Source organism: Phyllobates terribilis, unplaced genomic scaffold, assembly GCF_046119375.1.
Source record: "Phyllobates terribilis strain yellow unplaced genomic scaffold, ASM4611937v1 Scaffold_7__3_contigs__length_470593459, whole genome shotgun sequence".
NCBI lineage: Eukaryota > Metazoa > Chordata > Amphibia > Anura > Dendrobatidae > Phyllobates > Phyllobates terribilis.
In genome coordinates, this window is record NW_027362767.1 from 162,114,774 (window position 1) to 162,141,652 (window position 26,879).

The 26,879-nt window shown below is 44.9% G+C and overlaps 1 protein-coding gene across 3 annotated transcripts in view; it reads left to right on the forward strand.

Moving 5' to 3' along the window:
- Positions 1–24,222, forward strand: part of LOC141153010 (uncharacterized) — a 309,390-nt gene extending 285,168 nt beyond the window's left edge. For all 3 annotated transcript variants that reach the window (XM_073637684.1, XM_073637685.1, XM_073637686.1), the window contains 3 exons: positions 3,603–3,707; positions 21,728–21,826; positions 24,057–24,222. In XM_073637684.1, the coding sequence (XP_073493785.1) occupies positions 3,603–3,707; positions 21,728–21,826; positions 24,057–24,118 (266 nt within the window). In that variant the 3' untranslated portion in view covers positions 24,119–24,222. The remainder of the gene's footprint in view (positions 1–3,602; positions 3,708–21,727; positions 21,827–24,056) is intronic.
- Positions 24,223–26,879: the final 2,657 nt, after the last annotated feature.

Consider the following 26,879-nt stretch of genomic DNA (forward strand, 5'->3'; position numbering starts at 1 on the left):
TAGCGATTATAGCCTACCTAATTTACAAGTGCATCTCTCCAGAAGTATGAGCTGGGCATAATGTACTGGTCACTTCACCGTACTGATCACAACAAAGGCAGTTTGCAATTTTCACTCAGCAACATCCACTGATGCTTGTTTTTGGAAAAATCCTCACCACACCTGTAGATAAATTCCCAAAGGGGTATAATTTCCAAAGTGGGGTCACTTGAAGGGGAATTCTGCTATTCTAGTACTTAGGGTCTCTGTATATGAAGTCCGCAAACTATTCTAGGAAAATCTGCGCTCCAGGAGGCAAATATATTCCCTCTGGAATCTCTCCGTGTGGCTGAGCAAGTACTGCACAGCCACATATGGGGTATTTCTACATTCAGCACAAATTGTGGGACAAATTTTGGTGCTATTTTTACCTATTTCCCAATGTGAAAATGTAAAATCTGCGGCTAAAACAAAACTTTGGTGGTAAAAATGTAATTATTCTTTCCTCACCGCCCAATGGTGTAAAATTATTTTAGGCACATGTGGTAACAACATGCTCACTGCACCACTAGATGAATTAATTGAGCGGTGTAGTTTGTAAAATGAGGTCTCTTATGTGGGGGGGGGGGGATCTGCTGTTCTGGCACCTTAGGGGCTCTGCCAATGTGACATGGCATCGTCAAACCAGTCTAGCGAAATATGAACTCCAATATGGAGCTACTTCCCTTTTGAACTTTCCCATGTGCCTCAAAAGTAATTTTCGACCACATATGGGGTATTGGCGTACTCAGGAGAAGTTGCACAATAAATTTTGGGGTATATTTTCTCCTGCTATCCTTGTGAAAATGAAAAAAAATTGAAGGCTAAAACAACATATTTGTTGAAAAAATATTTATTTTTCATTTTCACAAATAAACGTTGTAAAATTCTGGGGGTTCAAGGTGCTGACCACACATCTAAATAAGTTCCCTGAGGGGTCTAATTTCTAAAATGGTGTCACTTGTGGGGGTTTCCATTGTTTAGACACATCAGGGGCTCTCCAAACACGACTGCCACTCCTTCTCTGAGCTCTGCCGTGTGCCCAAACAGTTGTTTACCCCAACATGTGGGGTATCTGCATAATCAGGAAAAATTGCTCAACAATTTTTTTTTCCATTTTCTCCCTATTCTCTTGTGAAAATAAAAAATGGTGCTAAAAGAACATTTTTGAGCGAACAAAATGAAATTTTTATTTTCACGGCTCATTGTTATAATCTTCTGTCAAGCACCTGGGGGTTCAAGGTGCTCACCACACATCTACATAAAGTCTCTGAGGGGGTCTAGTTTCCAAAATGGTGTCACTTGTGGAGGGTTTCTACTGTTTAGGCACATCAGGGGCTCTCCAAATGCAACATGGCATCCGCTAATTATTCAAGCAAAGTTTGCATCCAAAAAGTCAAATGGCGCTCCTTCCCTTTCGAACCTTGATGTGGGCCCAAACAGTAGTTTTGCTCAACATATTTGGTATCGACATACTCAGGAGAAATTGCACAACAAATTGTATGGTACAATTTCTCTGGTTACCTTCATTAAAATACAAAATTTGGAGCTAAAAACATTTTTGTGGGAAGTATGTGAATTTTTTTTTTAATGGCTCAACGTTATAAACTTCTGTTAAGCACCTAGGGATTCAAGGTGTTCACCACACAACTAGATAAGTTCTCTGAGGGATCTAGTTTTCAAAATGGTTTCACTTGTGGGAGGTTTCCACTGTTTAGGCATATCAGGGGCTTCCCAAATGCAACATGGCATCCGCTAATTATTTCAGCAAATTTTACATTCAAAAAGTCAAATGGCACTCCTTCCCTTCCGTGCCCTGCTGTGCTCCCAAACAGTAGTTTTCCTCCACATATTGGGTATCCGCGTACTCAGGAGTAATTGCACCATAAAATTTGTTGTGCAATTTCTCCTGTTACACTTATGAAAATGCAAAATTTGGAGCTAAAACATTTTTGTGGGAAATATGTGAAATTTTTATTTTCACGACTTAATGTTATAAAATTTTGTCAAGCACTTCGGGGTTCAAGGTGCTCATCACACATATAGATAAGTTCCCTGAGGGGTCTAGTTTCAAAGTGGGGGCACTTGTGGAGGTATTCCACTGTTTAGGCACATCAGAGGTTTTTGAAACACAACATGGCGCCCGCTAATTATGCTCCTTCCCTTCTGAGCCCTGCCGTGCACCCAAACAGTGGCTTTCGCCCACATATGGGGTATCAACATGCTCAGGAGAACTTGCACAACAAATTTTGGGGAAAATAAAAAAATTGGGTCTAAAGTAAAATGTTTGTGAAAAAAAGTTAAAATGTTAATTTTTTTCTTCCACATTCCAATAAATTCCTGTGAAGCACCTGAAGGGTTAATAAACTTCTTGAATGTGGTTTTGAGAACCTTGAGGGGTGCAGTTTTTAGAAGGGTGTGACTTTTGGTATTTTCTGCCATAAAGGTCCCTCAAAGTCACTTCAAATGTGATGAGGTCCCTAAAAAGATGATTTTGTAAATTTTGTTGGACATATGAGAAATTGCTGGTCAACTTTTAACCCTTATAACTTCCTAAAAAAAAAAAAATTAGTTTAAAAAATTGTGCTGATGTAAAGTAGACATGAGGGAAATGTTATTTATTAACTATTTTGTGTGACATATTTCTCTGATTTAAGTGCACAAGAATTCAAATTTTAAAAATTGCAAAATTGCTAAATTTTTACAATTTTCTCTAAATTCCATTTTTTTCACAAATAAACGCAAGTCATATCGATGAAATTTTACCACTATCATGAAGTACAATATATCACAAAAAAACAGTCTCAGGGTTATTGAGATCTGTTGGAACGTTCCAGAGTTATTACCTCATAAATTGACACTGGTTAGAATTGTAAAAATTAGTCTGGTCATTAAGGTGCAAACAGCTTTCGGGGTTAAAGAGGTTAAACTCAGTACCTCCTTCAGCTGCCGTTGCTCCACTGATTCTGGAATAGTTTCTATTATTCTTCTGTGTGGCTACATTCCAAAATTATAGGCCCTCGGTAATAATTGTTCAAATTTTCCCTTCAACCAACTTGTAGTGTACCACAGAACTTTTCTGTGGGGGTTTGCTTTTTATCACCTGATGCTGGCCAATCAAAATATGGCCATGCTCACAGAAAGGTTCTGTCCTATACGCCTAGTTAGTTAAAGGGGAAATTTGCATTATTATTACTTTGGGGACTACTTTGGATTAGAGGGTTACAGAAGAAAAAGTAAAACTGTTCCAGAATAAGTGGATACGATCTGACGCCTCTCACCCAGCCAAACCAGAACTCACACTTTGCACTGATGAGGGGCAGTACCCCAAACACAGTGTCTGCGAATTGAGTTTCTGGTTCTGGCTTAAATCCCAAGTCATGTGATAAGACTCGTTAAAGGGTCATTATTGACTTTTAGGATTGCTACTTCCTGTAGGTGGCACTAGAGTTCTGGTCCTCTTCCTCTCTGAAAAGACAATTTACAGAATAAGTGGAGGAACAGCAATTGGAGGAGTCATTAAGTTTATTTAAAAGAAATCCAATGGAACATAATTAATGACAGCTATTTTTTGGAATTCACAGGAAGCCACAAGGTGTGGACACGAAACGTATATGAAAATGAAGTTAACAAATATAAGGAGGATGAATATTGGAAAAAAAATAGAGAAAATCAGTTGCAAGACACAAGTAAGACAATGTTACTAGACAGATGATGGGGCAGAAGTCATGGGGAATCCAGAAAAGATCAAACCAATAGATCAAAATTTCCCAAACAATGTTCTGAATGTTTCTCAAGCAGTTTAAGGTCCATAGGTGACATTATGAGAATGAAACATTGTACTAGTAGAAGTTTTAGAGCAAAGTCATGTCCCCTTTAGAGGATGTCTCCATGCACATTCCTGGTCATTATTTGCTTTCTCCACCCCTTGCTCCCTTGACCCACTGGGGAACAAAAACCTTCATAATTACAGATTTTTGGATGCTTTGTGTTGTTTCAGAGGGGCTTCAGGAGAATGGCTGACTCTTTTTGGAATCAAAGATGGTTTTTCTTTTTCTGGTATTCTACCAAATATTATGAGAGAGTTGACAAGTATAGTCTATGCAGGGGATTTTGAGCTCTGTTTCAGAAAATGAGGGCCCTAAATACTTATATAGAAATATTAAGGGAATAATGCAACATTTTGGAGATTTGTAGATTAAAAAAACATAAATTATATCACTTTAATTCCAAAGGGCTTGCTTATAGAATTAGTATAAACAATTTGATTCATCCGAATCTGAATTTTTTGCGGCTCATTTTGGGGGAATTTAGTAAAATTCTGGCCTGATGAGAAGGGGTTAAAATAAATCTTATACTCACTTCTTTGTGGCCCTCTCTGTAGCTTACCTGCTGCTGAATCAACCTATCGGCTCTTCTATCTTTCTTCTCGTTGGAACTTCCATTTACTTGGACAGATGCCATCACGTGACGCGAAACTCACATAAAGTATGGGCATTATGATCCACATGATGACTAAAGGTTTAATGAAGAGAAGACCTAAATGTATGGAAGAAAGAAAATGGAAAAATAAGAGCCAATTGCAGGATTGGTATTGTCAATGTTATGAGAATGCATATGGCAAAAGGAGAGGTAAAAGGTGCAAATAGAATTTCCACCTTGAATTGAGCAAATCTGCTCAAATCAAATATTGAGAGATTTGCTCCACTCTAGTATATGGACTTCTTAGAGAAGGGCTTTGCTCTGGGTTACCCTGTAAAAGTTAAATAGACTTTACCATATTCACTAGTGATGAGCGAGCATGCTCGCCACTGCTCGGTACTCGCCCGAGCATCTCACTACTCGAGATTCTCGGCGCTCTGCAAGTATTTCCTTGTTACTCGGGCGGGAGCTCGGGTCCCCTCCCTGCATTTTTGGCGCTATTTAAATAGCCAATGAATATGCAGGGATTGCCTGCCAAACACTGTAATGCGTAGCCATGTTGGTTGTGGCATTACAGTGATTGGCTGGCCGAACAGCGTCATCAGGTCTATATAAGACCAGGTGCCGCCATGCTCGTCCCAGTCTACCCCGCAATCAGGCAGATTAGGGAGAGATGCTGCTGAGCTAGGGAGAGATTTGGTTGTTTAGAGTTAGTATAGGTATTCCACAACATCTATATATATCCATCTGAACTAACAGTCCTTCTGAGGACTAATCCAGCTGCATATAATCAGTGGTGATAGCAGGAATTAGGCAGGCAGTGTATGTGGCAGACTGCAGTGCATATAGCAATAGGGTCCATTGAACGTCCTGTTAATCTAGGTATTCCACAACATATATATAAATATATATATCTATATATGTATATATCAGAGCTAGGCAGGCAGTGTATGTGGCAGACTGCAGTGTATAATACATCACATGAGGCTCCATTTCAGTTCTGTCTGCTGCTTCTGCTACAGATATTTCTACAAATAGCCCCAGGTATCAGAACCCAGGGATAATTATTTTTTTGATCTTAATCCTGATTATTTGGTTAAACAGCAATCCAGAGAGCACCGTTTTTCTACGCCATTTGCTTGTTGGCACTGCAGAATACAGCCAGGTCCTTTCCATATTACCACGATAAAAATCCAGAAATTTGTAGTGAACGTGAAAATATTGGTCTCCATTTAAATTTTGTTGCAGTGTGTCAGTGATGTTATTGACACGAGGTGAAAAATAGTTACCTACAGGCCAGCTATTTAAAACTGTGGTTTTCCGTCACATGTATCACACATAAGTGTGCTCCAAATTCAGGCATTTCAGGCCTCCATTTAAATTTTGCTGCAGTATGTCAGTGAAGTTATTGACACCAGGTCGCTGTGAAAAATAGGAACCTACAGGCCAGCTATTTAAAACTGTGGTTTTTCGTCACATATATCACATATCACTGCAGTTCAAATCCATGCATTTGTAGTGAGCATGGAAAACATTGTCCTCCATTTAAAATGGGCAAGGTGCATGGCAAGGGACGGAGAATTGAACATGATGGTGATGATGGTGCATGCAGAAGACGTAGCCATGGCCGTGGGTAAGCTGAAATTGTGCCACAACAAACACCCACATCTTCTCGTTCGACCTTCCTTCCCAATTTATAGGGGACCGCAGAACATCACTATTGAACACAGAGCAGTGTGAAAAGGTTATTGGTTGGATAGCAGATAATGCTTAGCCACCACTACACCCTGTCTTCTACACGTTCAAGTCTCAGTAGCCATGAGTCTGGACTGCATATTCCTCACCCTGATCCTACTTCCTCTCACCATGCCGAGTGCCCAGAGACAACTGATCCCACACTTGGACACTCCAAAGAGCTGTTCACTTTTCCATTTATAGATTCGTCCACTTGAAGGGGGGCAAGTGGAGATCGCATGTAGCGATGCCCAAATATTTGAGCAGCCACGGTCACTCGAAGGCGACGGTGGGAAACTGTGACAAGAGGTGGATGATGATGAGTCACAATTGCCAGAAATTTAGGAAGAGGACCAGGGTGCGGATGTGGAAGATGAGGTGGTGGACGATGAAGTCACTGACCAAATATGGCAAAGTGACATGCAGAGCAAGGATCGGATCACACAGGGGAAGGGAGGTGTAGCACCACAACAGGCAAGAACAAGCAGTGTGGTGGCCACAGACAGAAGGCGGCAACCGTTCCCCGTAACATCAACACGACTGAAGTTGCCAGTACAACTGTTAGGCATTCCTGAGGTTGTTTTTTAAAGACTCTGCCGATAACCCCAAAAAAGCCATTTGCACCATCTGCCAAGCTTGCATCAACAGGGGTAGCAAAACTAGTAGCCTGACCACCACCAGCATGATCAGGCACATGGCAGTAAAGCACCCGACTAAGTGGGCCGAACCCCAGGGTCCAACAACAGTGTCTGCGGGTGACACAACTGCTTGTTCCGCTGTTGTACGTGCACGCAAATCCCCTGTCCATGGCGCATGCAAAGATGCCTCCCGCCTTGCACCTGTCATTGAACACTCTCAACTAGCACAATGAGCAAGCACGCCCACGTCATTGTCCCAGTGCAGCATTCAGTTGTCCCTAACCCAGTCCTTGGAACGCAAGCGCAAATAAGCAGCTAATGCCCCACATGTTATGTTCTGCAACTAAGAACTAAGGAATAGGAGGGAAAAGCTGTCCCTGCACTGAGACTCGGCTTAAACCCTACGCTGGGGTGGGTTCCCTATTCCTTGTGAATAGCCCCACCGACGATCCTGCACTGAACTCAACCGAAGACCTGAAGGAAGAGGAAAGGGTGTCCCTAAAAAATCTAAGGACTGGGAGCAAAAACAGGTGACCTCCTAAAAGAAAGGATAGTTGCAGAAATTAAGAATAAAGGAAACAAAACTGGTGGAACAAGAAGTCCCAGGATATCAATTGTCCTAAGCACAAAGAACTAACAAGGCAACTTAGCCAGAGCAAAGCGTAACAACACTGATGTCCAGCAAGGAATGGGAGACAGGGAGATCACGTGTCCAAGACACCCAGCATCGGAGGAAAAAACTAGAAGCCAACAAACCACAAAAAGATGGCCGAAAAGTAAAACAACATAGATTCTAACGCCACAGGCCACACTACTAAATTCACACATTTCGTAAATGCTTGCGCTCAAAATGTTGCCTTTTAGGCTTGTGGAGATGGAAGCTTTCCACAACCTCATGGCAGCATCTGTCCCTCGGTACTTGGTCCCCAGCTGCCACTATTTCTCCTGGTGTGCTGTCACTGCATTGCACAAGCACGTGTCCCACAACAGTAGCCATGCCCTCAACAATGCAGTTGCTGGGAAAGTCCACCTAACCACAGACACGTAGACAAGTGCTTGTGGGCAGGGACAGTATATCTCGCTGACAACACATTGGGTTAACATAGTGGAAGCCGGGTGTTAGGCGTCAGGCAGTTGCTGGACCTGAAATTAGGTCAGAATCATCTGTGGTCTCCCATTCTGGTCCAGCCAGGGAGATGCTACTTAGCATCGCTGTCGGTCCCAACGCCTAGCCAGTGCACGAGAAGTACAGGCTGTCTCTTGGGTCCTTGTTCCTAGTAGTGTTAAGCATAGGTTGTGGAGGGGAACAAGGGCTGCTACAGCCTAAGTCCAGGATGCACTGCACTGAGCATGCCTGTGACATGGCAGACCGTGATTGGTGCTTTGGTGTCAGCTGATCCGGTGTCCTGGCACCGCCTGATTGGCCGCGGGTGACGTCATCAGTAGTGCGACCAATAATGCGACAGTGGGCAGGGCTTAGTCTTTAAATAGGCTGCCCACAAGCATGGCGGCGCGCTCTGATCATTGAGCTAAGGTTGTGCTCATGTGTGGATGCTTGTCTGTTTGAGCTCCATGTGCTCTCTTGCTGCTTTAGCTTCGGACAGGCAGGTTTAGCTGGAGGGAGGCAGGTAGTTCCGTTTGACAGTCTGGCTCTGACAAGGGGTTGCTATACACCCCGAGCAGACTGCGGACTCTGTATTCCTGGCACCGCCTGTTAGCCCCATGGAGAGTTACTCCACAGTCCGGTCGCACACCGGCTGGGAGCACGTATACGCTAACGTGAGTCACACACATGTCCTAGCGCCTGCTGTGTAGCCTCTGTGCAGTTAACAGGGCTACGGCTACATTATTTGTTGCACATCTCTCATGCAGTTAACGGAGATAGTGCGAATCCCTCTTCCCGTCCCGGTGTGCAGTAACACTGGAGGGATTTATATATTAGTTGGTTGTTTTACCTTTTAACCCGGAAGGTGTTCGGCCGCAGTCTTCCAGGCTGCATCACGGACCCCGGATTCGGTTGCTTTCCATTATTAATAAAGTTGTTTGCAACCGTCCCCTTAACACCAGGACCCATTCGAACCTTGGGACGGAACACATTCTCCCGATGCTAAGGATTGTGGGCCCTGGGTCAATCAGGGTTGCCCCCAGATTCTACAGCTCCTGCTCCTCCTCCTCCTCTTCAGCATCCATCTCCGAAATTACCACATCAGTCGCAAACTTGAAGCACTGCAGCACTGCCTCGGCCAAGCGGCAACAGGCTGTGCTGAAGCTAATATGCTTAGGTGGCAAACCACACAACGCTGAAGAGTTGTGGACAGCTCTGAAAGAGCAGGCAGATCTGTGGCTGACACCGCTGAACCTACAGCCAGGCATGGTCGTGTGTGACAATGGCCGGAACCTGGTGGCTGCTCTGAGGTGAGGCGAGCGCACACACGTACCATGCCTGGCCCATGTTCTTAACCTCGTGGTTCAGAGGTTTCTCAAAACCTATCCACATCTGTCGGATCTGCTTGTCAAAGTACGCGGCCTGTGTGCCCATTTTAGAAAGTCAGCAACAGCTTCCACCAGTCTTGCCATGCTCCAGCAGCGTTTGAAGCTTCCGGCTCACCGACTGGTGTGTGATGTCCCCACACATTGGAACTCTACATTGCAGATGTTGGGAAGTATTTGTGAGCAGAAGAGGGCAGTTGTTGACTACCTGCATCAACAAGGCCATCAGTATTAAGGTCAGTCTCCATACATAAAACCTCAGGAGTGATATGGATGTCAGACATCTGTACCATCCTACAAAACTTCAGCGTGGATGGCCTGAGGACAGGGAGGAAGAGGAGGAGAAGGAGGAGGATAGCATGATCAGTCGTCCTCTTGTTGAGGACACGGAAGTCTTGCCTCTTTGTAGTCTGGCACACATGGCTGAGTTTAAGTTACGCTGCCTTTCCGGTGATCCTCGCGTTGTCCAAATTTTAGGTGACAGTCATTACTGGTTGGTGATGCTTCTAGACCCAGTCTACAGGGAGAACTTTATGTTTATTATTCCTTTGCAGGACAGGCCTAATAAAATGGGGCAGTATGAGTAGGCCCTTGTTGCAGAATTGAAAAACTTCCAATCTGAAAATGCTGGCAGCAGAGGTCACAGTTCATTGGACAACCAAGGAGTACAGGCGAGAGAGCCACAAATGCAATCCAGCAGAGGCAGGGGAACACTGTCAAAGTTCTGGAAAAGTTTTCTCAGACCCTCCCATCGCACAGGCCCTGAGGCGGGGAGTACTCTCACAAGGAGTGAAAGTTTTGGAAGATGGTGAAGGAGTACCTTGCCGACCTTACCAATGTCCTCCGTGATTCCTTATAATTATTGGGTATCCAAGCTGGACATGTGGCATGAACTGGCTCTCTATGCCTTGGAGGTCCTGGACTGTCTGCCACTAGCGTTTTGTCAGAGCGGATTTTTAGTGCCGTCGGTGGAATTATAACTGATAGGCACATTCGCCTGTCAACTGAAAATGCTGACAGGCTGACTCTTATAAAAATGAACACGGGCTGGATTGGGCCAGACTTCTCTCACCACTGAATGATAGCAGCATAACATAAACTCAAATACAGTGCCTTATCTTGGGGAGGTCTAAGTCTATTCCCATGCTCCTCTGTCTTCACACCCAGACATGGGTATACGCTTCCTGAATTTGTCTGTTTGCTCTTGTCCTCCCCCTTTTGTGCATCCTCATCCTCCACCACCATATCACCACTATATATACCATATCAACTTATCTACATCTCTTCCAAAAAGCATTGGAGTTCCTCCAAATTTTTGGCAGTCGTTGCTTCACTGCATAGGCAAACACTATGGGAGACCCACTTCCTAATAATGGGAACATTGTTTTTAGGAGGCTCTCTGACCTCTACGACTCTTGCAAGGGGCATTGGAGTTCCTTCAAATTTTTGGCAGCTATTGCTTCACTGCATAGGCAAACACTATGGGAGACTCACTTCCTAATAATGGGAACATTGTTTTTAGGAGGCTATCCGACCTCTACGTCTCTTGCAAGGAACATTGGAGTGTCTCCAAATTTTTGGCAGCCATTGCTTCACTGCATAGGCAAACACTATGGGAGACTCACTTTCTAATAATGGGAACATTGTTTTTAGGAGGCTATCCGACCTCTGCGTCTCTTGCAAGGGGCATTGGAGTTCCTTCAAATTTTTGGCAGCTATTGCTTCACTGCATAGGCAAACACTATGGGAGACTCACTTTCTAATAATGGGAACATTGTTTTTAGGAGGCTATCCGACCTCTGCGTCTCTTGCAAGGGGCATTGGAGTTCCTTCAAATTTTTGGCAGCTATTGCTTCACTGCATAGGCAAACACTATGGGAGACCCACTTCCTAATAATGGGAACATTGTTTTTAGGAGGCTCTCTGACCTCTACGTCTCTTGCAAGGGGCATTGGAGTGCCTCCAAATTTTTGGCAGCCCTTGCAGTCACTGCATATGCAATAACAGTATAGGAGACCCACTCGTTAATAATGGGAACAACAAAGCATAGCCGGCTGATGGCTCTGTAACAATAGCGAGGGTGGACTGCTGGCCCTTTAAGAATAGTAAGGGCCGCCTGATGGCCCTATAAAAATAGGTTTGTGACTTTCAGAGTCCCTCCATTATAAATAAAACAGGATGTGTCTGATGATGTGTCACACACCACATGGCCAGATAAGGTTGTAAAATGTTAAAATGACATTTCCCGGTGAATACATTTGTCTTAAAAAGTAACGTTAAAAAAAAAAAAAACAATACAGTAAAATCTTTCTTTAGTATAAAAACTAGAGTTGCCAATGTAACCTCAATGTAATCACATTGTTCAGCTCCTGCACCTCCTCCTCCATCTCTGAAATGACCACATCAGTCACAAGCTGAAAGCATTGCAGCACTACCTTGGCCAAGCGGCAACAGGCTGTGCTGAAGATAACATGCTTAATGCTTAGGTGACAAACCACCCAGCACTGCAGAGTTGTTGAAAGCTGTAACACAGCAGCCTGATCTGTGGCTCTCACCGCTGAACATGCAGCCAGGCATGGTCGTGTGTGACAATTGGCGCAACCTGGTGACAGAGAAATGACAGCCGGAGTAGATACGGTTTCCCAAAAGTCAGTCCTTTCACTGAGTTAATAAATATGGCTGTGGTGAAATACAACTCTGTGTTTGTGGTTAGGCTGTCCTTCCCAGTAAGTGCACTGGGGAGGGCACGGGTAATGTTGTGGGACCCATGCTTGTGGAAGGCGGAGACGACACCGGGACAAATAGTGGCGGCTGGGGACCGAGTATGGACATCTGGCCGCTGCCATGAGGTTGTGAAGAGCTTTTGCCTCCACAAGCCTAAAAGGCCACATTTCAAGTGCTAGCAGCTGCCCAGAAATCTGGCAGTTTACTATTGCGGCCTGAGGGTGGATGAATGGCTGGCTGCATACTTGCACTTGCATTCCAAGAACCAGAAAACTAAGCAGATGGTGACATCTATCATCATCATGGCCTCACCTCGGCACTATAAACTCTCCCGATGGAAAAGCCAGGGCCAACTGGAGGAGTCTCCGGTTCTCTGGTGGGCCCGTCCAACCCTCCCGAGATGCAGCCCTGGCTAAGAAAAGTGTGTGGGTGTCGGAAGGTTCCAATGACAGCTGGAGTAGATATGGTTTCCCAAGTCAGTCCTTTCACCGAGCTAAAAAATATGGCTGTGTTGAAATCCAACTCACCGACAAGCTGTGGACTGGCTCCGTACCGTCCCTGGCCACATTCACTTGTCTACGTGTTTGTGGTTAGGCTATCCTTCCCAGTAAGTGCACTGGGGAGGGCACAGGTAATGTTGTGGGACCCGTGCTTGTGGAAGGCGGAGACGACACCGGGACAAATAGTGGCCGCTGGGGACCGAGTATGGACACCCGGCCACCGCCACCATGAAGTTGTGGGCAGCTTCCACCTCCACAAGCCTAAAAGGCCACATTTCAAATGCAAGCAGCTGTCAAAAATTTGACAGTATAGTATCCCAGCCTGTGGGTGGGTGGATGGCTGGCTGCATACTTGCGCTTGCATTACAAGGACTGGGTTAGGGACAACTGAACGCTGCGCTGGGACAAAGATGTGGACGATGATTGTTGCAAGTCTGCAATAACAGGTGCATGGCGGGAGGCATCTTCGCATGCGCCAAGGATCACTTATGATGGGCACACTTTTAGGCAGTGACCTGGGAGTCAGGGATGCTTCCAGGGGTCTTCCCCATGCTGTTCCCATGTGTTTTCAGCACTGTATGCATGTGTCTGATGATAGCCAGATAAGGTTGTAAAATGTTAAAATGACATTTCCTGGTGAATGCATTTGTCTTGGTTGAAAGCAATGCAAAAGTGCAAAAATACATCAAAAACGCTATGTGTGAACATAGCCCAAGGTGTGGAGGAGCATTTTTGTTTTTTGTTATTTATTTTGCCTTATACAGTACAGACCAAAAGTTTGGACACACCTTCTCATTTAAAGATTTTTCTGTATTTTCATGACTATGAAAATTGTACATTCACACTGAAGGCATCAAAACTATGAATTAACACATGTGAAATTATATACTTAACAAAAAAAGTGTGAAACAACTGAAAATATGTCTTATATTCTAGGTTCTTCAAAGTAGCCACCTTTTGCTTTGATGACTGCTTTTCACATTCTTGGCATTCTCTTGATGAGCTTCAAGAGGTAGTCACTGGAAATGGTCTTCCAACAATCTTGAAGGAGTTCCCAGAGATGCTTAGCATTTGTTGGCCCTTTTGCCTTCACTCTGCGGTCCATATCACTCCAAAACATCTCGATTGGGTTCAGGTCTGGTGACTGTGGAGGCCAGGTCATGTGGCGTAGCACCCCATCACTCCCTTTCTTGGTCAAATAGCCCTTACACAGCCAGGAGGTGTGTTTGGGGTCATTGTTCTGTTGAAAAATAAATGATGGTCCAACTAAACGCAAACCATATGGAATAGCATGCCACTGCAAGATGCTGTGGTAGCCATTCTGGTTCAGTATGCCTTCAATTTTGAATAAATCCCCAACAGTGTCACCAGAAAAGCACCCTCACACCATCACACCTCCTCCTCCATGCTTCACGGTGGGAACCAGGCATATAGAGTCCATCCGTTCACCTTTTCTGCGTCGCAGAACCAAAGATCTCAAATTTGCACTCATCAGTAGTGTTGAGCCACCCCCGTAGTGTTCTGGTTCGGTTCGGTTCGTCGAACACCGGGATGTTCGAGAAACTGTTCGTCGAACTGTTCGTCGAACACCTTAGAACACCGTCGAACACCGTTAAAACCAATGGCAGGCAAACAAAAACACATAGAAAACACCTTCAAAGGTGTCCAAAAGCTGACAAACTGCTCAGAAGACGCTTTCTTTAAAAAAGCCGGCCGGCAATTCAGCAGCGGCATACACCGGTACCCGACAATTTAGACAAGAAGGAATAGAGCCTCACACATAGATTAGATAGATAGAAACATGTCAGTCACATATATATGAAGTACAGTGACAGTGTTGCTTACTGTACTTGTCATTTAGTGTAAAGGATTTATTAAAAAATATAATAGTGTTTTCATGCACTGTCTCTTTAAAAAAGCCGGCCGGCAATTCAGCATCTGTACCCGACAATTTATAACAGACAGAATAGAGCTTCACACATAGATTAGATAGATAGAAACATGTCAGTCACATATATATGAAGTACAGTGACAATGTTGCTTACTGTACTTGTCATTTAGTGTAAAGGATTTATTAAAAAAAATAATAGTGTTTTCATGCACCGTCTCTTTAAAAAAGCCGGCCGGCAATTCAGCATCTGTACCCGACAATTTATAACAGACAGAATAGAGCTTCACACATAGATTAGATAGATAGAAACATGTCAGTCACATACATATGAAGTACAGTGATAGTGTTGGTTACTGTACTTGTCATTTAGTATTAAAATAAAGGATTTATTATTAAAAAAAATTGGCGTGGGGTTCCCCTTAATTTTAGGCTCTAGCGGAGGTTAAGCAGACAGCTGGGGCAGATGTTTGAAGCCTGGGAAGGGGGTAATACCCACGGAGCTTCCCAGGCTACTAATATGAGCCCCCAGCTGAATACATAGCCTTTACTAGCTATTAAAATGGGGGACCCCCCCCAAAAAAATGACGTGGGGTCCCCCCTAATTTAATAGCTAGCAAAGGCTAGGCAGACAGCTGGGGGCTGATATTAATAGCCCAGGAAGGGTGCCATGAATATTGGTCCCCTCCCAGGCTAGAAACACCAGCCGTCAGCCGCCCCAGAAATGGCGCATTCATAGGATGCGCCAATTCTGGCACTTAGCCTCGCTCTTCCACGCTGCCCTGTAGCGGTGGCAGGGGGTAATAGGGCTGGGGTTGATGTCAGCTTATAATGCCAGCTGACATCAAGCCCAGGTTAGTAATGGAGAGGCGTCTATAAGACACCCCCATTACTAACCCCATAGTCAAAGTTAAAAGAAAACACAAACACCCAGAATAAAGTCCTTTAATTGAAATAAAGACACAATCCTTTATTGTTCTAAATTAAACCATACTTACCATCACGCCCATTCCAGCTGAAGCCAACGATCTCCTGCAATAAAAGAAAAATAATAAAGCAACATCATCCTTACCTTTCCATGGTTCCCACGACAGCTTCAGCTCTGCTACATCGAGATGACAGGCTGGACCGCAGCAGAATGCTGCCATCCAGCCTGTCATCCCGCAGACACTGAGAAGCGCAGGCATGCTTGCGCTCTGCAGTGTCTGGCTGTGACGGCATAAAGATGAGACGAGTTCATGTCCAATGAAGTCGGCGCACCTCATGCTCGTCACTGACAGCGTGGGAAAATTCTCACGCTGAAGCGCTGAGTGCAGGAGAATTCTCCCACGCTGTCAGTGACGTGCATAAGGTGAGCTCATGTCCAATGAACTCAGCTCACCTCCTGCACGTCACTGACAGCGTGGGAGAATTCTCCTGCACTCAGCGCTTCAGTGTGAGAATTCTCCCACGCTGAAGCGCTGAGTGCAGGAGAATTTTCCCACGCTGTCAGTGACGTGCATGAGGTGAGCCGAGTTCATTGGACATTAACTCGGCTCATCTGGATGCCCTCACAGAGAGACACTGTGGAGCGCAAGCAAGCCTGCGCTTCTCAGTGTCTGCGGGATGACAGGCTGGATGGCAGCGTTCTGCTGCGGTCCAGCCTGTCATCTCGATGTAGCAGAGCTGAAGCTGTCATGGGAACCATGGAAAGGTAAGGATGATGTTGCTTTATTATTTTTCTTTTATTTCAGGAGATCGTTGGCTTCAGCTGGAATGGGCGTGACGGTAAGTATGGTTTAATTTAGAACAATAAAGAATTGTGTGTTTATTTCAATTAAAGGACTTTTTTCTGGGTGTTGTGTTTTTTTTAAATACTTTACTAGAAATTCATGGCGGTCATGTCTAATATTGGCGTGACCCCATGAATTTTGGGCTTAGGGCCAGCTGATAATGCCAAGCTGGCCCTAACCCCTTTATTACCCAGTGAGCCACCGCATCAGGGCCCTGGATGAGTTGGGTACAGCGCCAGAAGATGGCGCTTCTATGAACGTGCCATTTTCCGGGGTGGCTGCGGACTGCAATTTGCAGCGGGGGTGGCCCAGAAAGCGTGGGCCTCCCTGCGCTGCGGATTCCAGCCCCCAGCTGCCTAGTTGTACCTGGCTGGACACAAAAACAGGGCGAAGCCCCATGTCAATTTTCTTTAAATTATTTCATGAAATAATTAAGAAAAAAAGGGCTTCCCTATATTGTTGTGTCCGGACAGGTACAAATAGGCAGCTGGTGGTTGGGGGCAGCCCGTTCCTGCCTGCTGCACCTGACTGGACACAAATATAGTGCGAAGCCCCACGTCAATTTTTTTTTAATTATTTCATGAATTTCCTGAAATAATTTAAAAAAATTGAAGTGGGGCTTTGCACTATATTTGTGTCCAGCCAGGTACAGCAGGCAGGAATGGGCTGCCCCCAACCACCAGCTGCCTATTTCTACCTGGCCGGACACAACAATATAGGGAAGGCCTTTTTTTCTTAATTATTTCATGAATTTCATGAAATAATTAAAAAAAATTGAAGTGGGGCTTCGCACTATATTTGTGTCCAGCCAGGTACAGCAGGCAGGAACGGGCTGCCCCCAACCACCAGCTGACTATTTGTACCTGGCCGGACACAACAATATAGGGAAGGCCTTTTTTTCTTAATTATTTCATGAATTTCATGAAATAATTAAAAAAAAAATACGTGGGGCTTCGCCCTATTTTTGTGTCCAGCCAGGTACAACTAGGCAGCTGGGGGCTGGAATCTGCAGCGCAGGGAGGCCCAAGCTTTCTGGGCCCCCCCCGCTGCAAATTGCAGTCCGCAGCCACCCCGGAAAATGGCGCGTTCATAGAAGCGCCATCTTCTGGCACTGTACCCAACTCATCCAGGGCCCTGGTGCGGTGGCTCACTGGGTAATAAAGGGGTTAGGGCCAGCTTGGTATTATCAGCTGGCCCCAAGCCCAAAATTCATGGGGTCACGCCAGTATTAGACATGACCGCCATGAATTTCTAGTAAAGTATTTAAAAAAAACACAACACCCAGAATAAAGTCCTTTAATTGAAATAAAAACACAATTCTTTATTGTTCTAAATTAAACTATACTTACCGTCACGCCCATTCCAGCTGAAGCCAACGATCTCCTGCAATAAAAGAAAAATAATAAACCAACCTCATCCTTACCTTTCCATGGTTCCCACGACAGCTTCAGCTCTGCTACATCGAGATGACAGGCTGGACCGCAGCAGAACGCTGCCATCCAGCCTGTCATGCCGCAGACACTGAGAAGAGCAGGCATGCTTGCGCTCCTCAGTGTCTCGCTGTGACGGCATCCAGATGAGCCGAGGTCATGTCCAATGAACTCGGCTCACCTCATGCACGTCACTGACAGCGTGGGAAAATTCTCACGCTGAAGTGTTGAGTGCAGGAGAATTCTCCCACGCTGTCAGTGACGTGCATGAGGTGAGCTCATGTCCAATGAACTCAGCTCACCTCATGCACCTCACTGACAGCGTGGGAAAATTCTCCTGCACTCAGCGCTTCAGCGTGAGAATTCTCCCACGCTGTAAGTGACGTGCATGAGGTGAGCCGAGTTCATTGGACATGAGCTCACCTCATGCACGTCACTGGCAGCGTGGGAGAATTCTCCTGCACTCAGCACTTCAGCGTGAGAATTTTCGCACGCTGTCAGTGACGTGCATGAGGTGAGCCGAGTTCATTGGACATGACCTCGGCTCATCTTTATGCCATCACAGAGAGACAATGTGGAGCGCAAGCATGCCTGCTCTTCTCAGTGTCTGCGGCATGACAGGCTGGATGGCAGCGTTCTGCTGCGGTCCAGCCTGTCATCTCGATGTAGCAGAGCTGAAGCTGTCGTGGGAACCATGGAAAGGTAAGGATGAGGTTGCTTTATTATTTTATTTTTATTACAGGAGATCGTTGGCTTCAGCTGGAATGGGCGTGATGGTAAGTATGGTTTAATTTAGAACAATAAAGAATTGTGTCTTTATTTCAATTAAAGGACTTTATTCTGGGTGTTTGTGTTTTTTTTAACTTTGACTATGGGGTTAGTAATGGGGGTGTCTTATAGACGCCTCTCCATTACTAACCTGGGCTTGATGTCAGCTGGCATTATAAGCTGACATCAACCCCAGCCCTATTACCCCCTGCCACCGCACCAGGGCAGCGTGGAAGAGCGAGGCTAAGTGCCAGAATTGGCGCATCCTATGAATGCGCCATTTCTGGGGCGGCTGACGGCTGGTGTTTCTAGCCTGGGAGGGGGCCAATATTCATGGCTCCCTTCCTGGGCTATTAATATCAGCCCCCAGCTGTCTGCCTAGCCTTTGCTAGCTATTAAAGTAGGGGGGACCCCACGTCATTTTTTTGGGGGGGTCCCCCATTTTAATAGCTAGTAAAGGCTATGTATTCAGCTGGGGGCTGATATTAGTAGCCTGGGAAGCTCCGTGGGTATTACCCCCTTCCCAGGCTTCAAACATCTGCCCCAGTCGTCTGCTTAACCTCCGCTAGAGCCTAAAATTAAGGGGAACCCCACGCCAATTTTTTTAATAATAAATCCTTTATTTTAATACTAAATGACAAGTACAGTAACCAACACTATCACTGTACTTCATATATATGTGACTGACATGTTTCTATCTATCTAATCTATGTGTGAAGCTCTATTCTGTCTGTTATAAATTGTCGGGTACAGATGCTGAATTGCCGGCCGGCTTTCTTAAAGAGACAGGTGCATGAAAACACTATTATTTATTTTAATAAATCCTTTACACTAAATGACAAGTACAGTAAGCAACACTGTCACTGTACTTCATATATATGTGACTGACATGTTTCTATCTATCTAATCTATGTGTGATTCTCTATTCCTTCTATTCTAAATTGTCGGGTACAGATGCTGAATTGCCGGCCGGCTTTTTTAAAGAGACGGTGCATGAAAACACTATTATTTTTTTTGATAAATCCTTTACACTAAATGACAAGTACAGTAATCAACACTGTCACTGTACTTCATATATATGTGACTGACATGTTTCTATCTATCTAATCTATGTGTGATTCTCTATTCCTTCTATTCTAAATTGTCGGGTACCGCTGCTGAATTGCCGGCCGGCTTTTTTAAAGAGACGGTGCATGAAAACACTATTATTTTTTTTGATAAATCCTTTACGCTAAATGACAAGTACAGTAAGCAGCACTTTCACTGTACTTCGTATATATGTGGCTGACATGTTTATATCTATCTAATCTATGTGTGAAGCTCTATTCTTTCGGTTCTAAATTGTCGGGTACCGGTGTATGCCGCTGCTGAATTGCCGGCTTTTCATGTTTCACTGTTGGCACTGTTCCCATCGATTTGGGCAATCACTGTAATGCCACAACCACCATGGCTGTGGCATTACAGTGAGTGGCAGACAATCCCTGCATGATTGTTGCTCTAAATAGCGCCAGACATGCAGGACACGCTTTTGGTGCACGAACAGTTATCGAACATAACCTCGAACAGCCAAATTTTTTGCAAATCGTTCGGGTTCGTCGAACAACTCGAACACCGCCCAAAACAGCTCGAATTTGAGATTGGCGAACAGTTCTAGTCGAACACCGCTCATCTCTACTCATCAGACCAAAGCACAGATTTCCACTGGTCTAATGTCCATTCCTTGTGTTCTTTAGCCCAAACAAGTCTCTTCTGCTTGTTGCCTGTCCTTAGCAGTGGTTTCCTAGCAGCTATTTTACCATGAAGGCCTGCTGAACAAAGTCTCCTCTTAACAGTTGTTGTAGAGATGTGGCTGCTGCTAGAACTCTGTGTGGCATTGACCTGGTCTCTAATCTGAGATGCTGTTAACCTGCGATTTCTGAGGCTGGTGACTCGGATAAACTTATCCTCAGAAGCAGAGGTGACTTTTGGTCTTCCTTTCCTAGGGCGGTCCTCATGTGAGCCAGTTTCTTTGTAGCGCTTGATGGTTTTTGCAACTGCACTTGGGGACACTTTCAAAGTTTTCCCAATTTTTTGGACTGACTGACCTTTATTTCTTAAAGTAATGATGGCCACTCGTTTTTCTTTACTTAGCTGCTTTTTTCTTGCCGTAATACAAATTCTAACTGTCTATTCAGTAGGACTATCAGCTGTGTATCCACCTGACTTCTGCACAGCACAACGGATGGTCCCAACCCCATTTATAAGGCAAGAAATCCCACTTATTAAACCTGACAGGGCACATCTGTGACGTGAAAACTATTTCCGGTGACTACCTCTTGAAGCTCATCAAGAGAATGCCAAGAGTGTGCAAAGCAGTCATCAAAGTAAAAGGTGACTACTTTGAAGAACCCAGAATATGAGACATATTTTCAGTTGTTTCACACTTTTTTGTTAAGTATATAGTTCCACATGTGTTAATTCATAGTTTTGATGCCTTCAGTGTGAATGTACAATTTTCATAGTCATGAAAATACAGCAAAAATCTTTAAATGAGAAGGTGTGTCCAAACTTTTGGTCTGTACTGTATACACGTCATTACCCTGGAAAGGATGTTCTTTAACATATTTCCCAGGAAAATCCATTTTGGTTTCGTTTTTGCTTGTTTTATTGTGTCTGTAAAAGTGGCGTAATACTCTTGCAACATTGTTCACAGCAGTGACCTGGGAGTCAGAGATGCTTCCATGGGTTTCTCCATGCTGTTCCCATGTCATTTGAGCACTGTTCCGTCGATTTGGGCAATTTTTAGGCCCTCTGCAGACCGCCGGGGGAGCCACCTAAAAAATGCTCGAGTTTCCCATAGACTTACATTGGGCTCGTTGCTCAGGTCGAGCACCCGAGTATTCCAATTTGCTCGACCCGAGCAACGAGCACCCTAGCATGTTAGTGCTCGCTCATCACTAATATTCACACACAATACACAAAATAAAAAAATACAGCTGACTACAGCAGGATCATCCCCCAGACCCCCACTACCCTGTCTGGAAGAAGACAAAATGCTACAGAACTACAAACTGTGGTGACAACTATATTTCTTGGATAATTTATAGGATTTATATAGCACCTTTCACGTCACACCTGCCTGCTCGCTAGGTATCAGTCACTATCATGCATGTAACCTTTTTTAATTGATGGGACAAGTGTGAAGAGTCTACTAGGCCTACTTGAAACCTGGCGGGTGGCCAACAGCCACATAGGTAGCCCCTCTCACACCCTTCTCATACTCGCTCCAATGACATCCATGTCTTTTTAAATGTTTCTAAAATATTGTCAGCTGTGGCTTATAGAAATTTAATGCTATTCCCAGGTGATTTGGGTGACATAGTTCGAAAAGATGAAGATGAAGGACTTGAGAAGAATGATGCCGATAAGAACAATGAAGGAAGTCCATTTGTTGAAGATACAGGTAAAGACAACATTCTAAGTTTGAAAATGGATAAGTATTGAAACGTAAACCCAACGAAAGTCAAACCAGTACATAGAAAAGAATATATCCTTTTAAACCTGATCACTATATGAATATTTCTGGTGGAGATGAAGGTCCATAGGGAAACTTCAGCCAATACTAATGAATAAAACCAAAATGTTTCTGTTTGGCTCTTGCCTTAGTGGTTAAGAGACAACTGCTTATTAAAGGATTTTCTCAAGATTAAAGCTCTTCCTTTATCCAGAATAAATATGATAATGTTCTTATCACAGGGGTACAACCTTTGAGTCCCTCAACGATCTAAAAATCAAGGCTCATGAGCAACTCCATTTCACTCACTTTGTCTATGGGACTACCAGAAATGCATGGTTTTCTCTTTTTTTGGTTTCTCAACGGTTGGGCCCCTATCATATAGAAAGGATATAACTTTCAATATCGGGGAAAATCCCTTTAAAATAATCATTAAAGGCATTGTGCACACTTTTTTATTCTTTCGAATGCTCATTTATGACTCCTCCACAACACTGACCCTGTGTAACGGAAGTGGTAGTGGAACCACTATCCTTTGGTCCGAGGAGAGCCTGGAGGGGAGTAACAAGGTGAATACCTGACTCTTCGCTAGAGGTCCTGAAGGTGGGATTAGACTTGGCTCCAGGTGGACACTAGGTGCTACTCCAGGACAAACCTTGGATGTGCAGAAGCTGACCCCCAAGGAGCAGGGAGCCTGAGTGACCTAAAAAGGAAAAGTTAAGCTGGTACAGGCACGCACGGCAGGAGCACAGGAACATGAGGTGCTTGCAGAAACGGCTGATATACAGATGGGTAGGGCAGGTGCAGCCAGATACGGCTGGAATACAGATGGGCATGACAAGTGCTGACTGGTACGGCTGGTATACAGTCAGGCACAGGCAGGTGCAGGCAGGTACGGCAGGTAAACAGGTGGACACTGGCAGGTGCAGGCACAGGCACTTGCTCAGGCACTTCCCAACAGGAGGATGCTACAAATAGAAAAATTGACCAGCACCTCCTAACTAGAGAGTACAGGAGCCAGCTAAGACAAAAGTTATAAGAAAAATGTATATCTGCACTCTAGGTTGCTAGAATAGTAAATTTAGACAATTGGAACTACATTACCGCAATGAAAAATATATAAGTGCTACATTATGTACATATGGAATTTTTAAAAATGGAACTGCAATATTGCTCTAGAAAAATTTACAGTAGAAGGAAGGTACTTAGCACATAAATTGGTCAATTTATATGAGCCCAACAGACAACTTCTAAGCGCACCTTATTATTGAGTCCCTGTCCTAATAAAAAACCTCTCTTGGACTAAAAAGCCTACAATTTATGGGGCAGGAAGGAACCAGCTAATTAAAACCACCTACAGCAGATGGGAGTAGGAGTGTACATGTCACAGGAGTTTACTACAAACAGAAAAACTGACCAGCACATCCAGACTAGTGTGTGCAGGTGGAACTGCTTGTAAGTTAGAAACAAAAATAGGAAATTTTTCTCAGATTTAAGAAATTCTCCAAAATATGGATTTTTTGTAATTTTTAACGGAATCGAAGAGAGCTAGTAAAAGGTTAAAAATAATAACAATCACTGCTTATCTATCCGCCAAGGCCATCCCCTCAGTCTTCTGTCTGGTCCTCTGCGTCTCTTTATTTCCCCCTCATGTGTATTCTCTTTGGCCTCGTCCTTCCATGCCAGGTTTTCCAGTCCTCAGACAGATAAGCAGTGAAGTAAGAGAATGACTTAATGTGTATCCAAATTCTCTGTAAAATTTCATGTGATTTGATGAATTTGAATCTTGCCATATTTAATCATCTCTACTTGGTGGTATATTTTGGGTGTGATATTTCACTTACATGTCATCAGTTGTAGTTTTAGAAAAATGAAAAATGTTGGAACTGGCTGAACAATAAAAATATGGCCACAATGGATTTAAAGTAGCATATGTAATTGTCACTCCTGTCCTAAAAATGTCTCTGAAATATTGGAAACTAGAGTAGAGCTAACCTCCTAAAGTTTGATTTAGGCAGATGCATAAGGTTAGATGAGCCATTGTTAGTTATGTGGAGGAGCCTTCAGGTCACCCACATGCATACCTAAACTTCTCTTTTCTCACAAGTTATATTTGTTTTGTGTCATCTTACAGTATTTGGATTAGCTGTACTAATATGTCATATGTTACATTTTACAGGTGCCACAACTGCCTCCAAAACAATGAGGACCAGATTAACGGATATATATCAACCGTACTGATATGATGTCTTCTTTTTCTCGAATGTTAAGGAAAGATATGTGGAATTATTGTCATTTTTGTATTTATTGATAAATTAAAATAAAGAGCAGGGCACATGATGAGACGACTCAAGTGACCTGATGCCCTTATAACACTGTTCAACAAGGTTTTTGTTTCCTGCATGAAATTGGGTGAATGTTATTGGAATTGTCATGCTGAGTTCAGAAATAACTTCAGAATTGCTCTATCATGTACGATTTTTGAGAAAAATGCAATTACATGTATGCATTGAATACTGTCAAATTCGTATTGGCATGTGATATTCCGAATGCAAAAGTCAGCAACAGTGATCAAGTTTAGAAATGTTTTGCCATTGATTTTCGTTTATAATTAGTGTTGAGCCACCCCCGTAGTGTTCGAGTTCGGTTCGGTTCGTCGAACACCCGTGTGTTCGCCGAACTGTTCGTCGAACTGTTCGTCGAACACCTTCGAACACCGTTAAAACCAATGGCAGGCAAACAAAAACACATAGAAACACATAGAAAACACCTTCAAAGGTGTCCAAAAGCTGACAAACTGTTCAGAAGACACAACTAACACATGGAAAAGTGACAAGTACATATAGTCATGCGAAAAGAAAGAGGTGGAGGAGTAAAAGGAGGGGGAGACACAGATATAGGCATGTCATGCCCTTCTAAAATCCAAAAAGTGAGAAGCCGACACGTTCAGTCCGCTCCTGCCCGTGCCACCTCCGCGTCGCCGGGTTTGTGCCAGAGCCGCCGTGAACCCTGACGGCCAGCCCCCCTCTCCCAATACTGGTGCCTGTCCGCTGGTGGGTCGAGCGAGCCCCCCTGTGGTGGAGGCAGCTCTAAGCTTTTTAATTTAAATTGTCTCTCTAATTTGAATGAATACACTTTAAATCCATTTACAAGGATCTATTGGAGGGCAAGTCTCATGCCAGCAGCCGCGTAATTCCAGCTCCAGTAGCATCCACTAAAGCTGCTGCAGTTAAAAAGCTTTTATAAGGATCAAGCTCGGCTGTCCACCGCAAGGCATCCTACTGCCAGTCCCAGCCCCTATGCCTTGGGGTGCCTCCTGATGCTCTTCACTGAGTATCCCGTGGTCCCGAAGCATTTCCTTTGAAAAAATTAAGTGTCCAAACTACAGGTGGTGTAGCTTGCTTAACAGCCAGGATAATCCGCTGACTAGCAGACACTGCTACAAGGCACAAAGTATTTCCTGGGCTAGATGCAGTTAAAAATTTGTAACTAGATACTCTCGTTGGATGCTGAGCAAGCATTCCATAGAGTCTCCTGGCACGCCATATATGATTCTCTTAAAAAGCTTGGGGTAGGGGTCTAGGGGACCCTTTTATAGCCAAAATCACGGCCCTGTATCACAATACGTCACCTAGGCTGAAGATAAATGGAACTGTAGCACCCTGAGGGCTCGGTTGCTACAGAGGTATTGCACCTCACCCAGAGGTGTGATATCTCACTCTCAGGTAAGGATGTAGTGTGGATCAGGACCCGACACCTGCATGCATTACACCACATTGCCGTGGGGCAGGGCGACCAATATGCCCCTGAGATGGGCACGACAGTCCCTGTCCCTGGCTGGAGTGGGGGGAGGGAACACTGAGGAAGGGGAACCCTGTAGTGCAGGAGCAGGGAGGAAGCAGTTCCTGGGTGCATTGAGAAGGGAGTATAAAAGGTGGGCACCATCTTAGTTCAGTGCAGAGAAGTCTGAGCAGAAGTGGCAGGGAGCAGGGGCTCTGCATGAGCTCTGCTCCGGAGGCGGGCCTAGTAACAGAGGCCCAGGCCTGGAAGAGGGAGAAGGAAGGAAGAGGAGCGGAGAAGGCTCCAGGAACGAGAAACGAAGGGATCCCAGGGGTGCGGACTTGCGAGTCGCCACCGCACGCCCGAATCCACCTGCGTGGAGGGGTCAGGCCAAAGGGGGAGACCGGTCCCCGAAACTAGTGGAGGCAGGAAACGACCCTCAGCTAGAAACAGGAGGCTGTGACATTTTATGTGGCGCAGCCCCTCGCTACACCCGCTAGGAAGGCACCACATAGGGTCAGGGAAACTGGCGCCAAGTTTACCAAGAGGAGGCCCGAGGCAGCCGGACAGGAGGGTTGGTAAGAAAGGCCAGACAAAGGACACACAAAGGGGGTCCTGTGAAGCGCTCCAAAGTTATCTGGGAGTTGTCTGAGCCCCTCACCTGGTGAGCACAGTACGACGTGGGCAGCCGTTACCTGCAGACGTGGTCTGGATAATAAGAACTGTGAGTAAAGGCCCTGGACTGCATCACTGACTCCGTGTCGTTACTGCTGCTGCCCTGCACCATCACCCCCATCCTCCGCATACACTGCCCTGAGGCTATACTCCTCCCGTGGGGAGTTATGCTACGCTCTGCTGAACCCACAAAACCAGCCTCAGCGGTCTGCCCTGGAGCGGCGGTTCACTCTGACCGCAATCCACGGGTGGCGTAGTCGGACATTTAAACATCAAAACCACATAAATAGTTCCGCCACTGGTTTGACCGCCCTGAGCCACGGAACCGGGTCGCCGCCACGGAGACTACAACCACCAGCATCCATCAAAAAGGGTCCGGCTCCGGGTGTCCCAAGGCCCAGGGGGCGCGTCAGAACATTTTCATCACCTTTCACAATCACCAATGGGACAAGGCATTGATGTTCTCTGTCCCCTCTCTTATACATCCTAGTGACGGAGCACCTGCTCTCATCAATTCGCCATAACCCCAATATTAGGTGGATTGAGG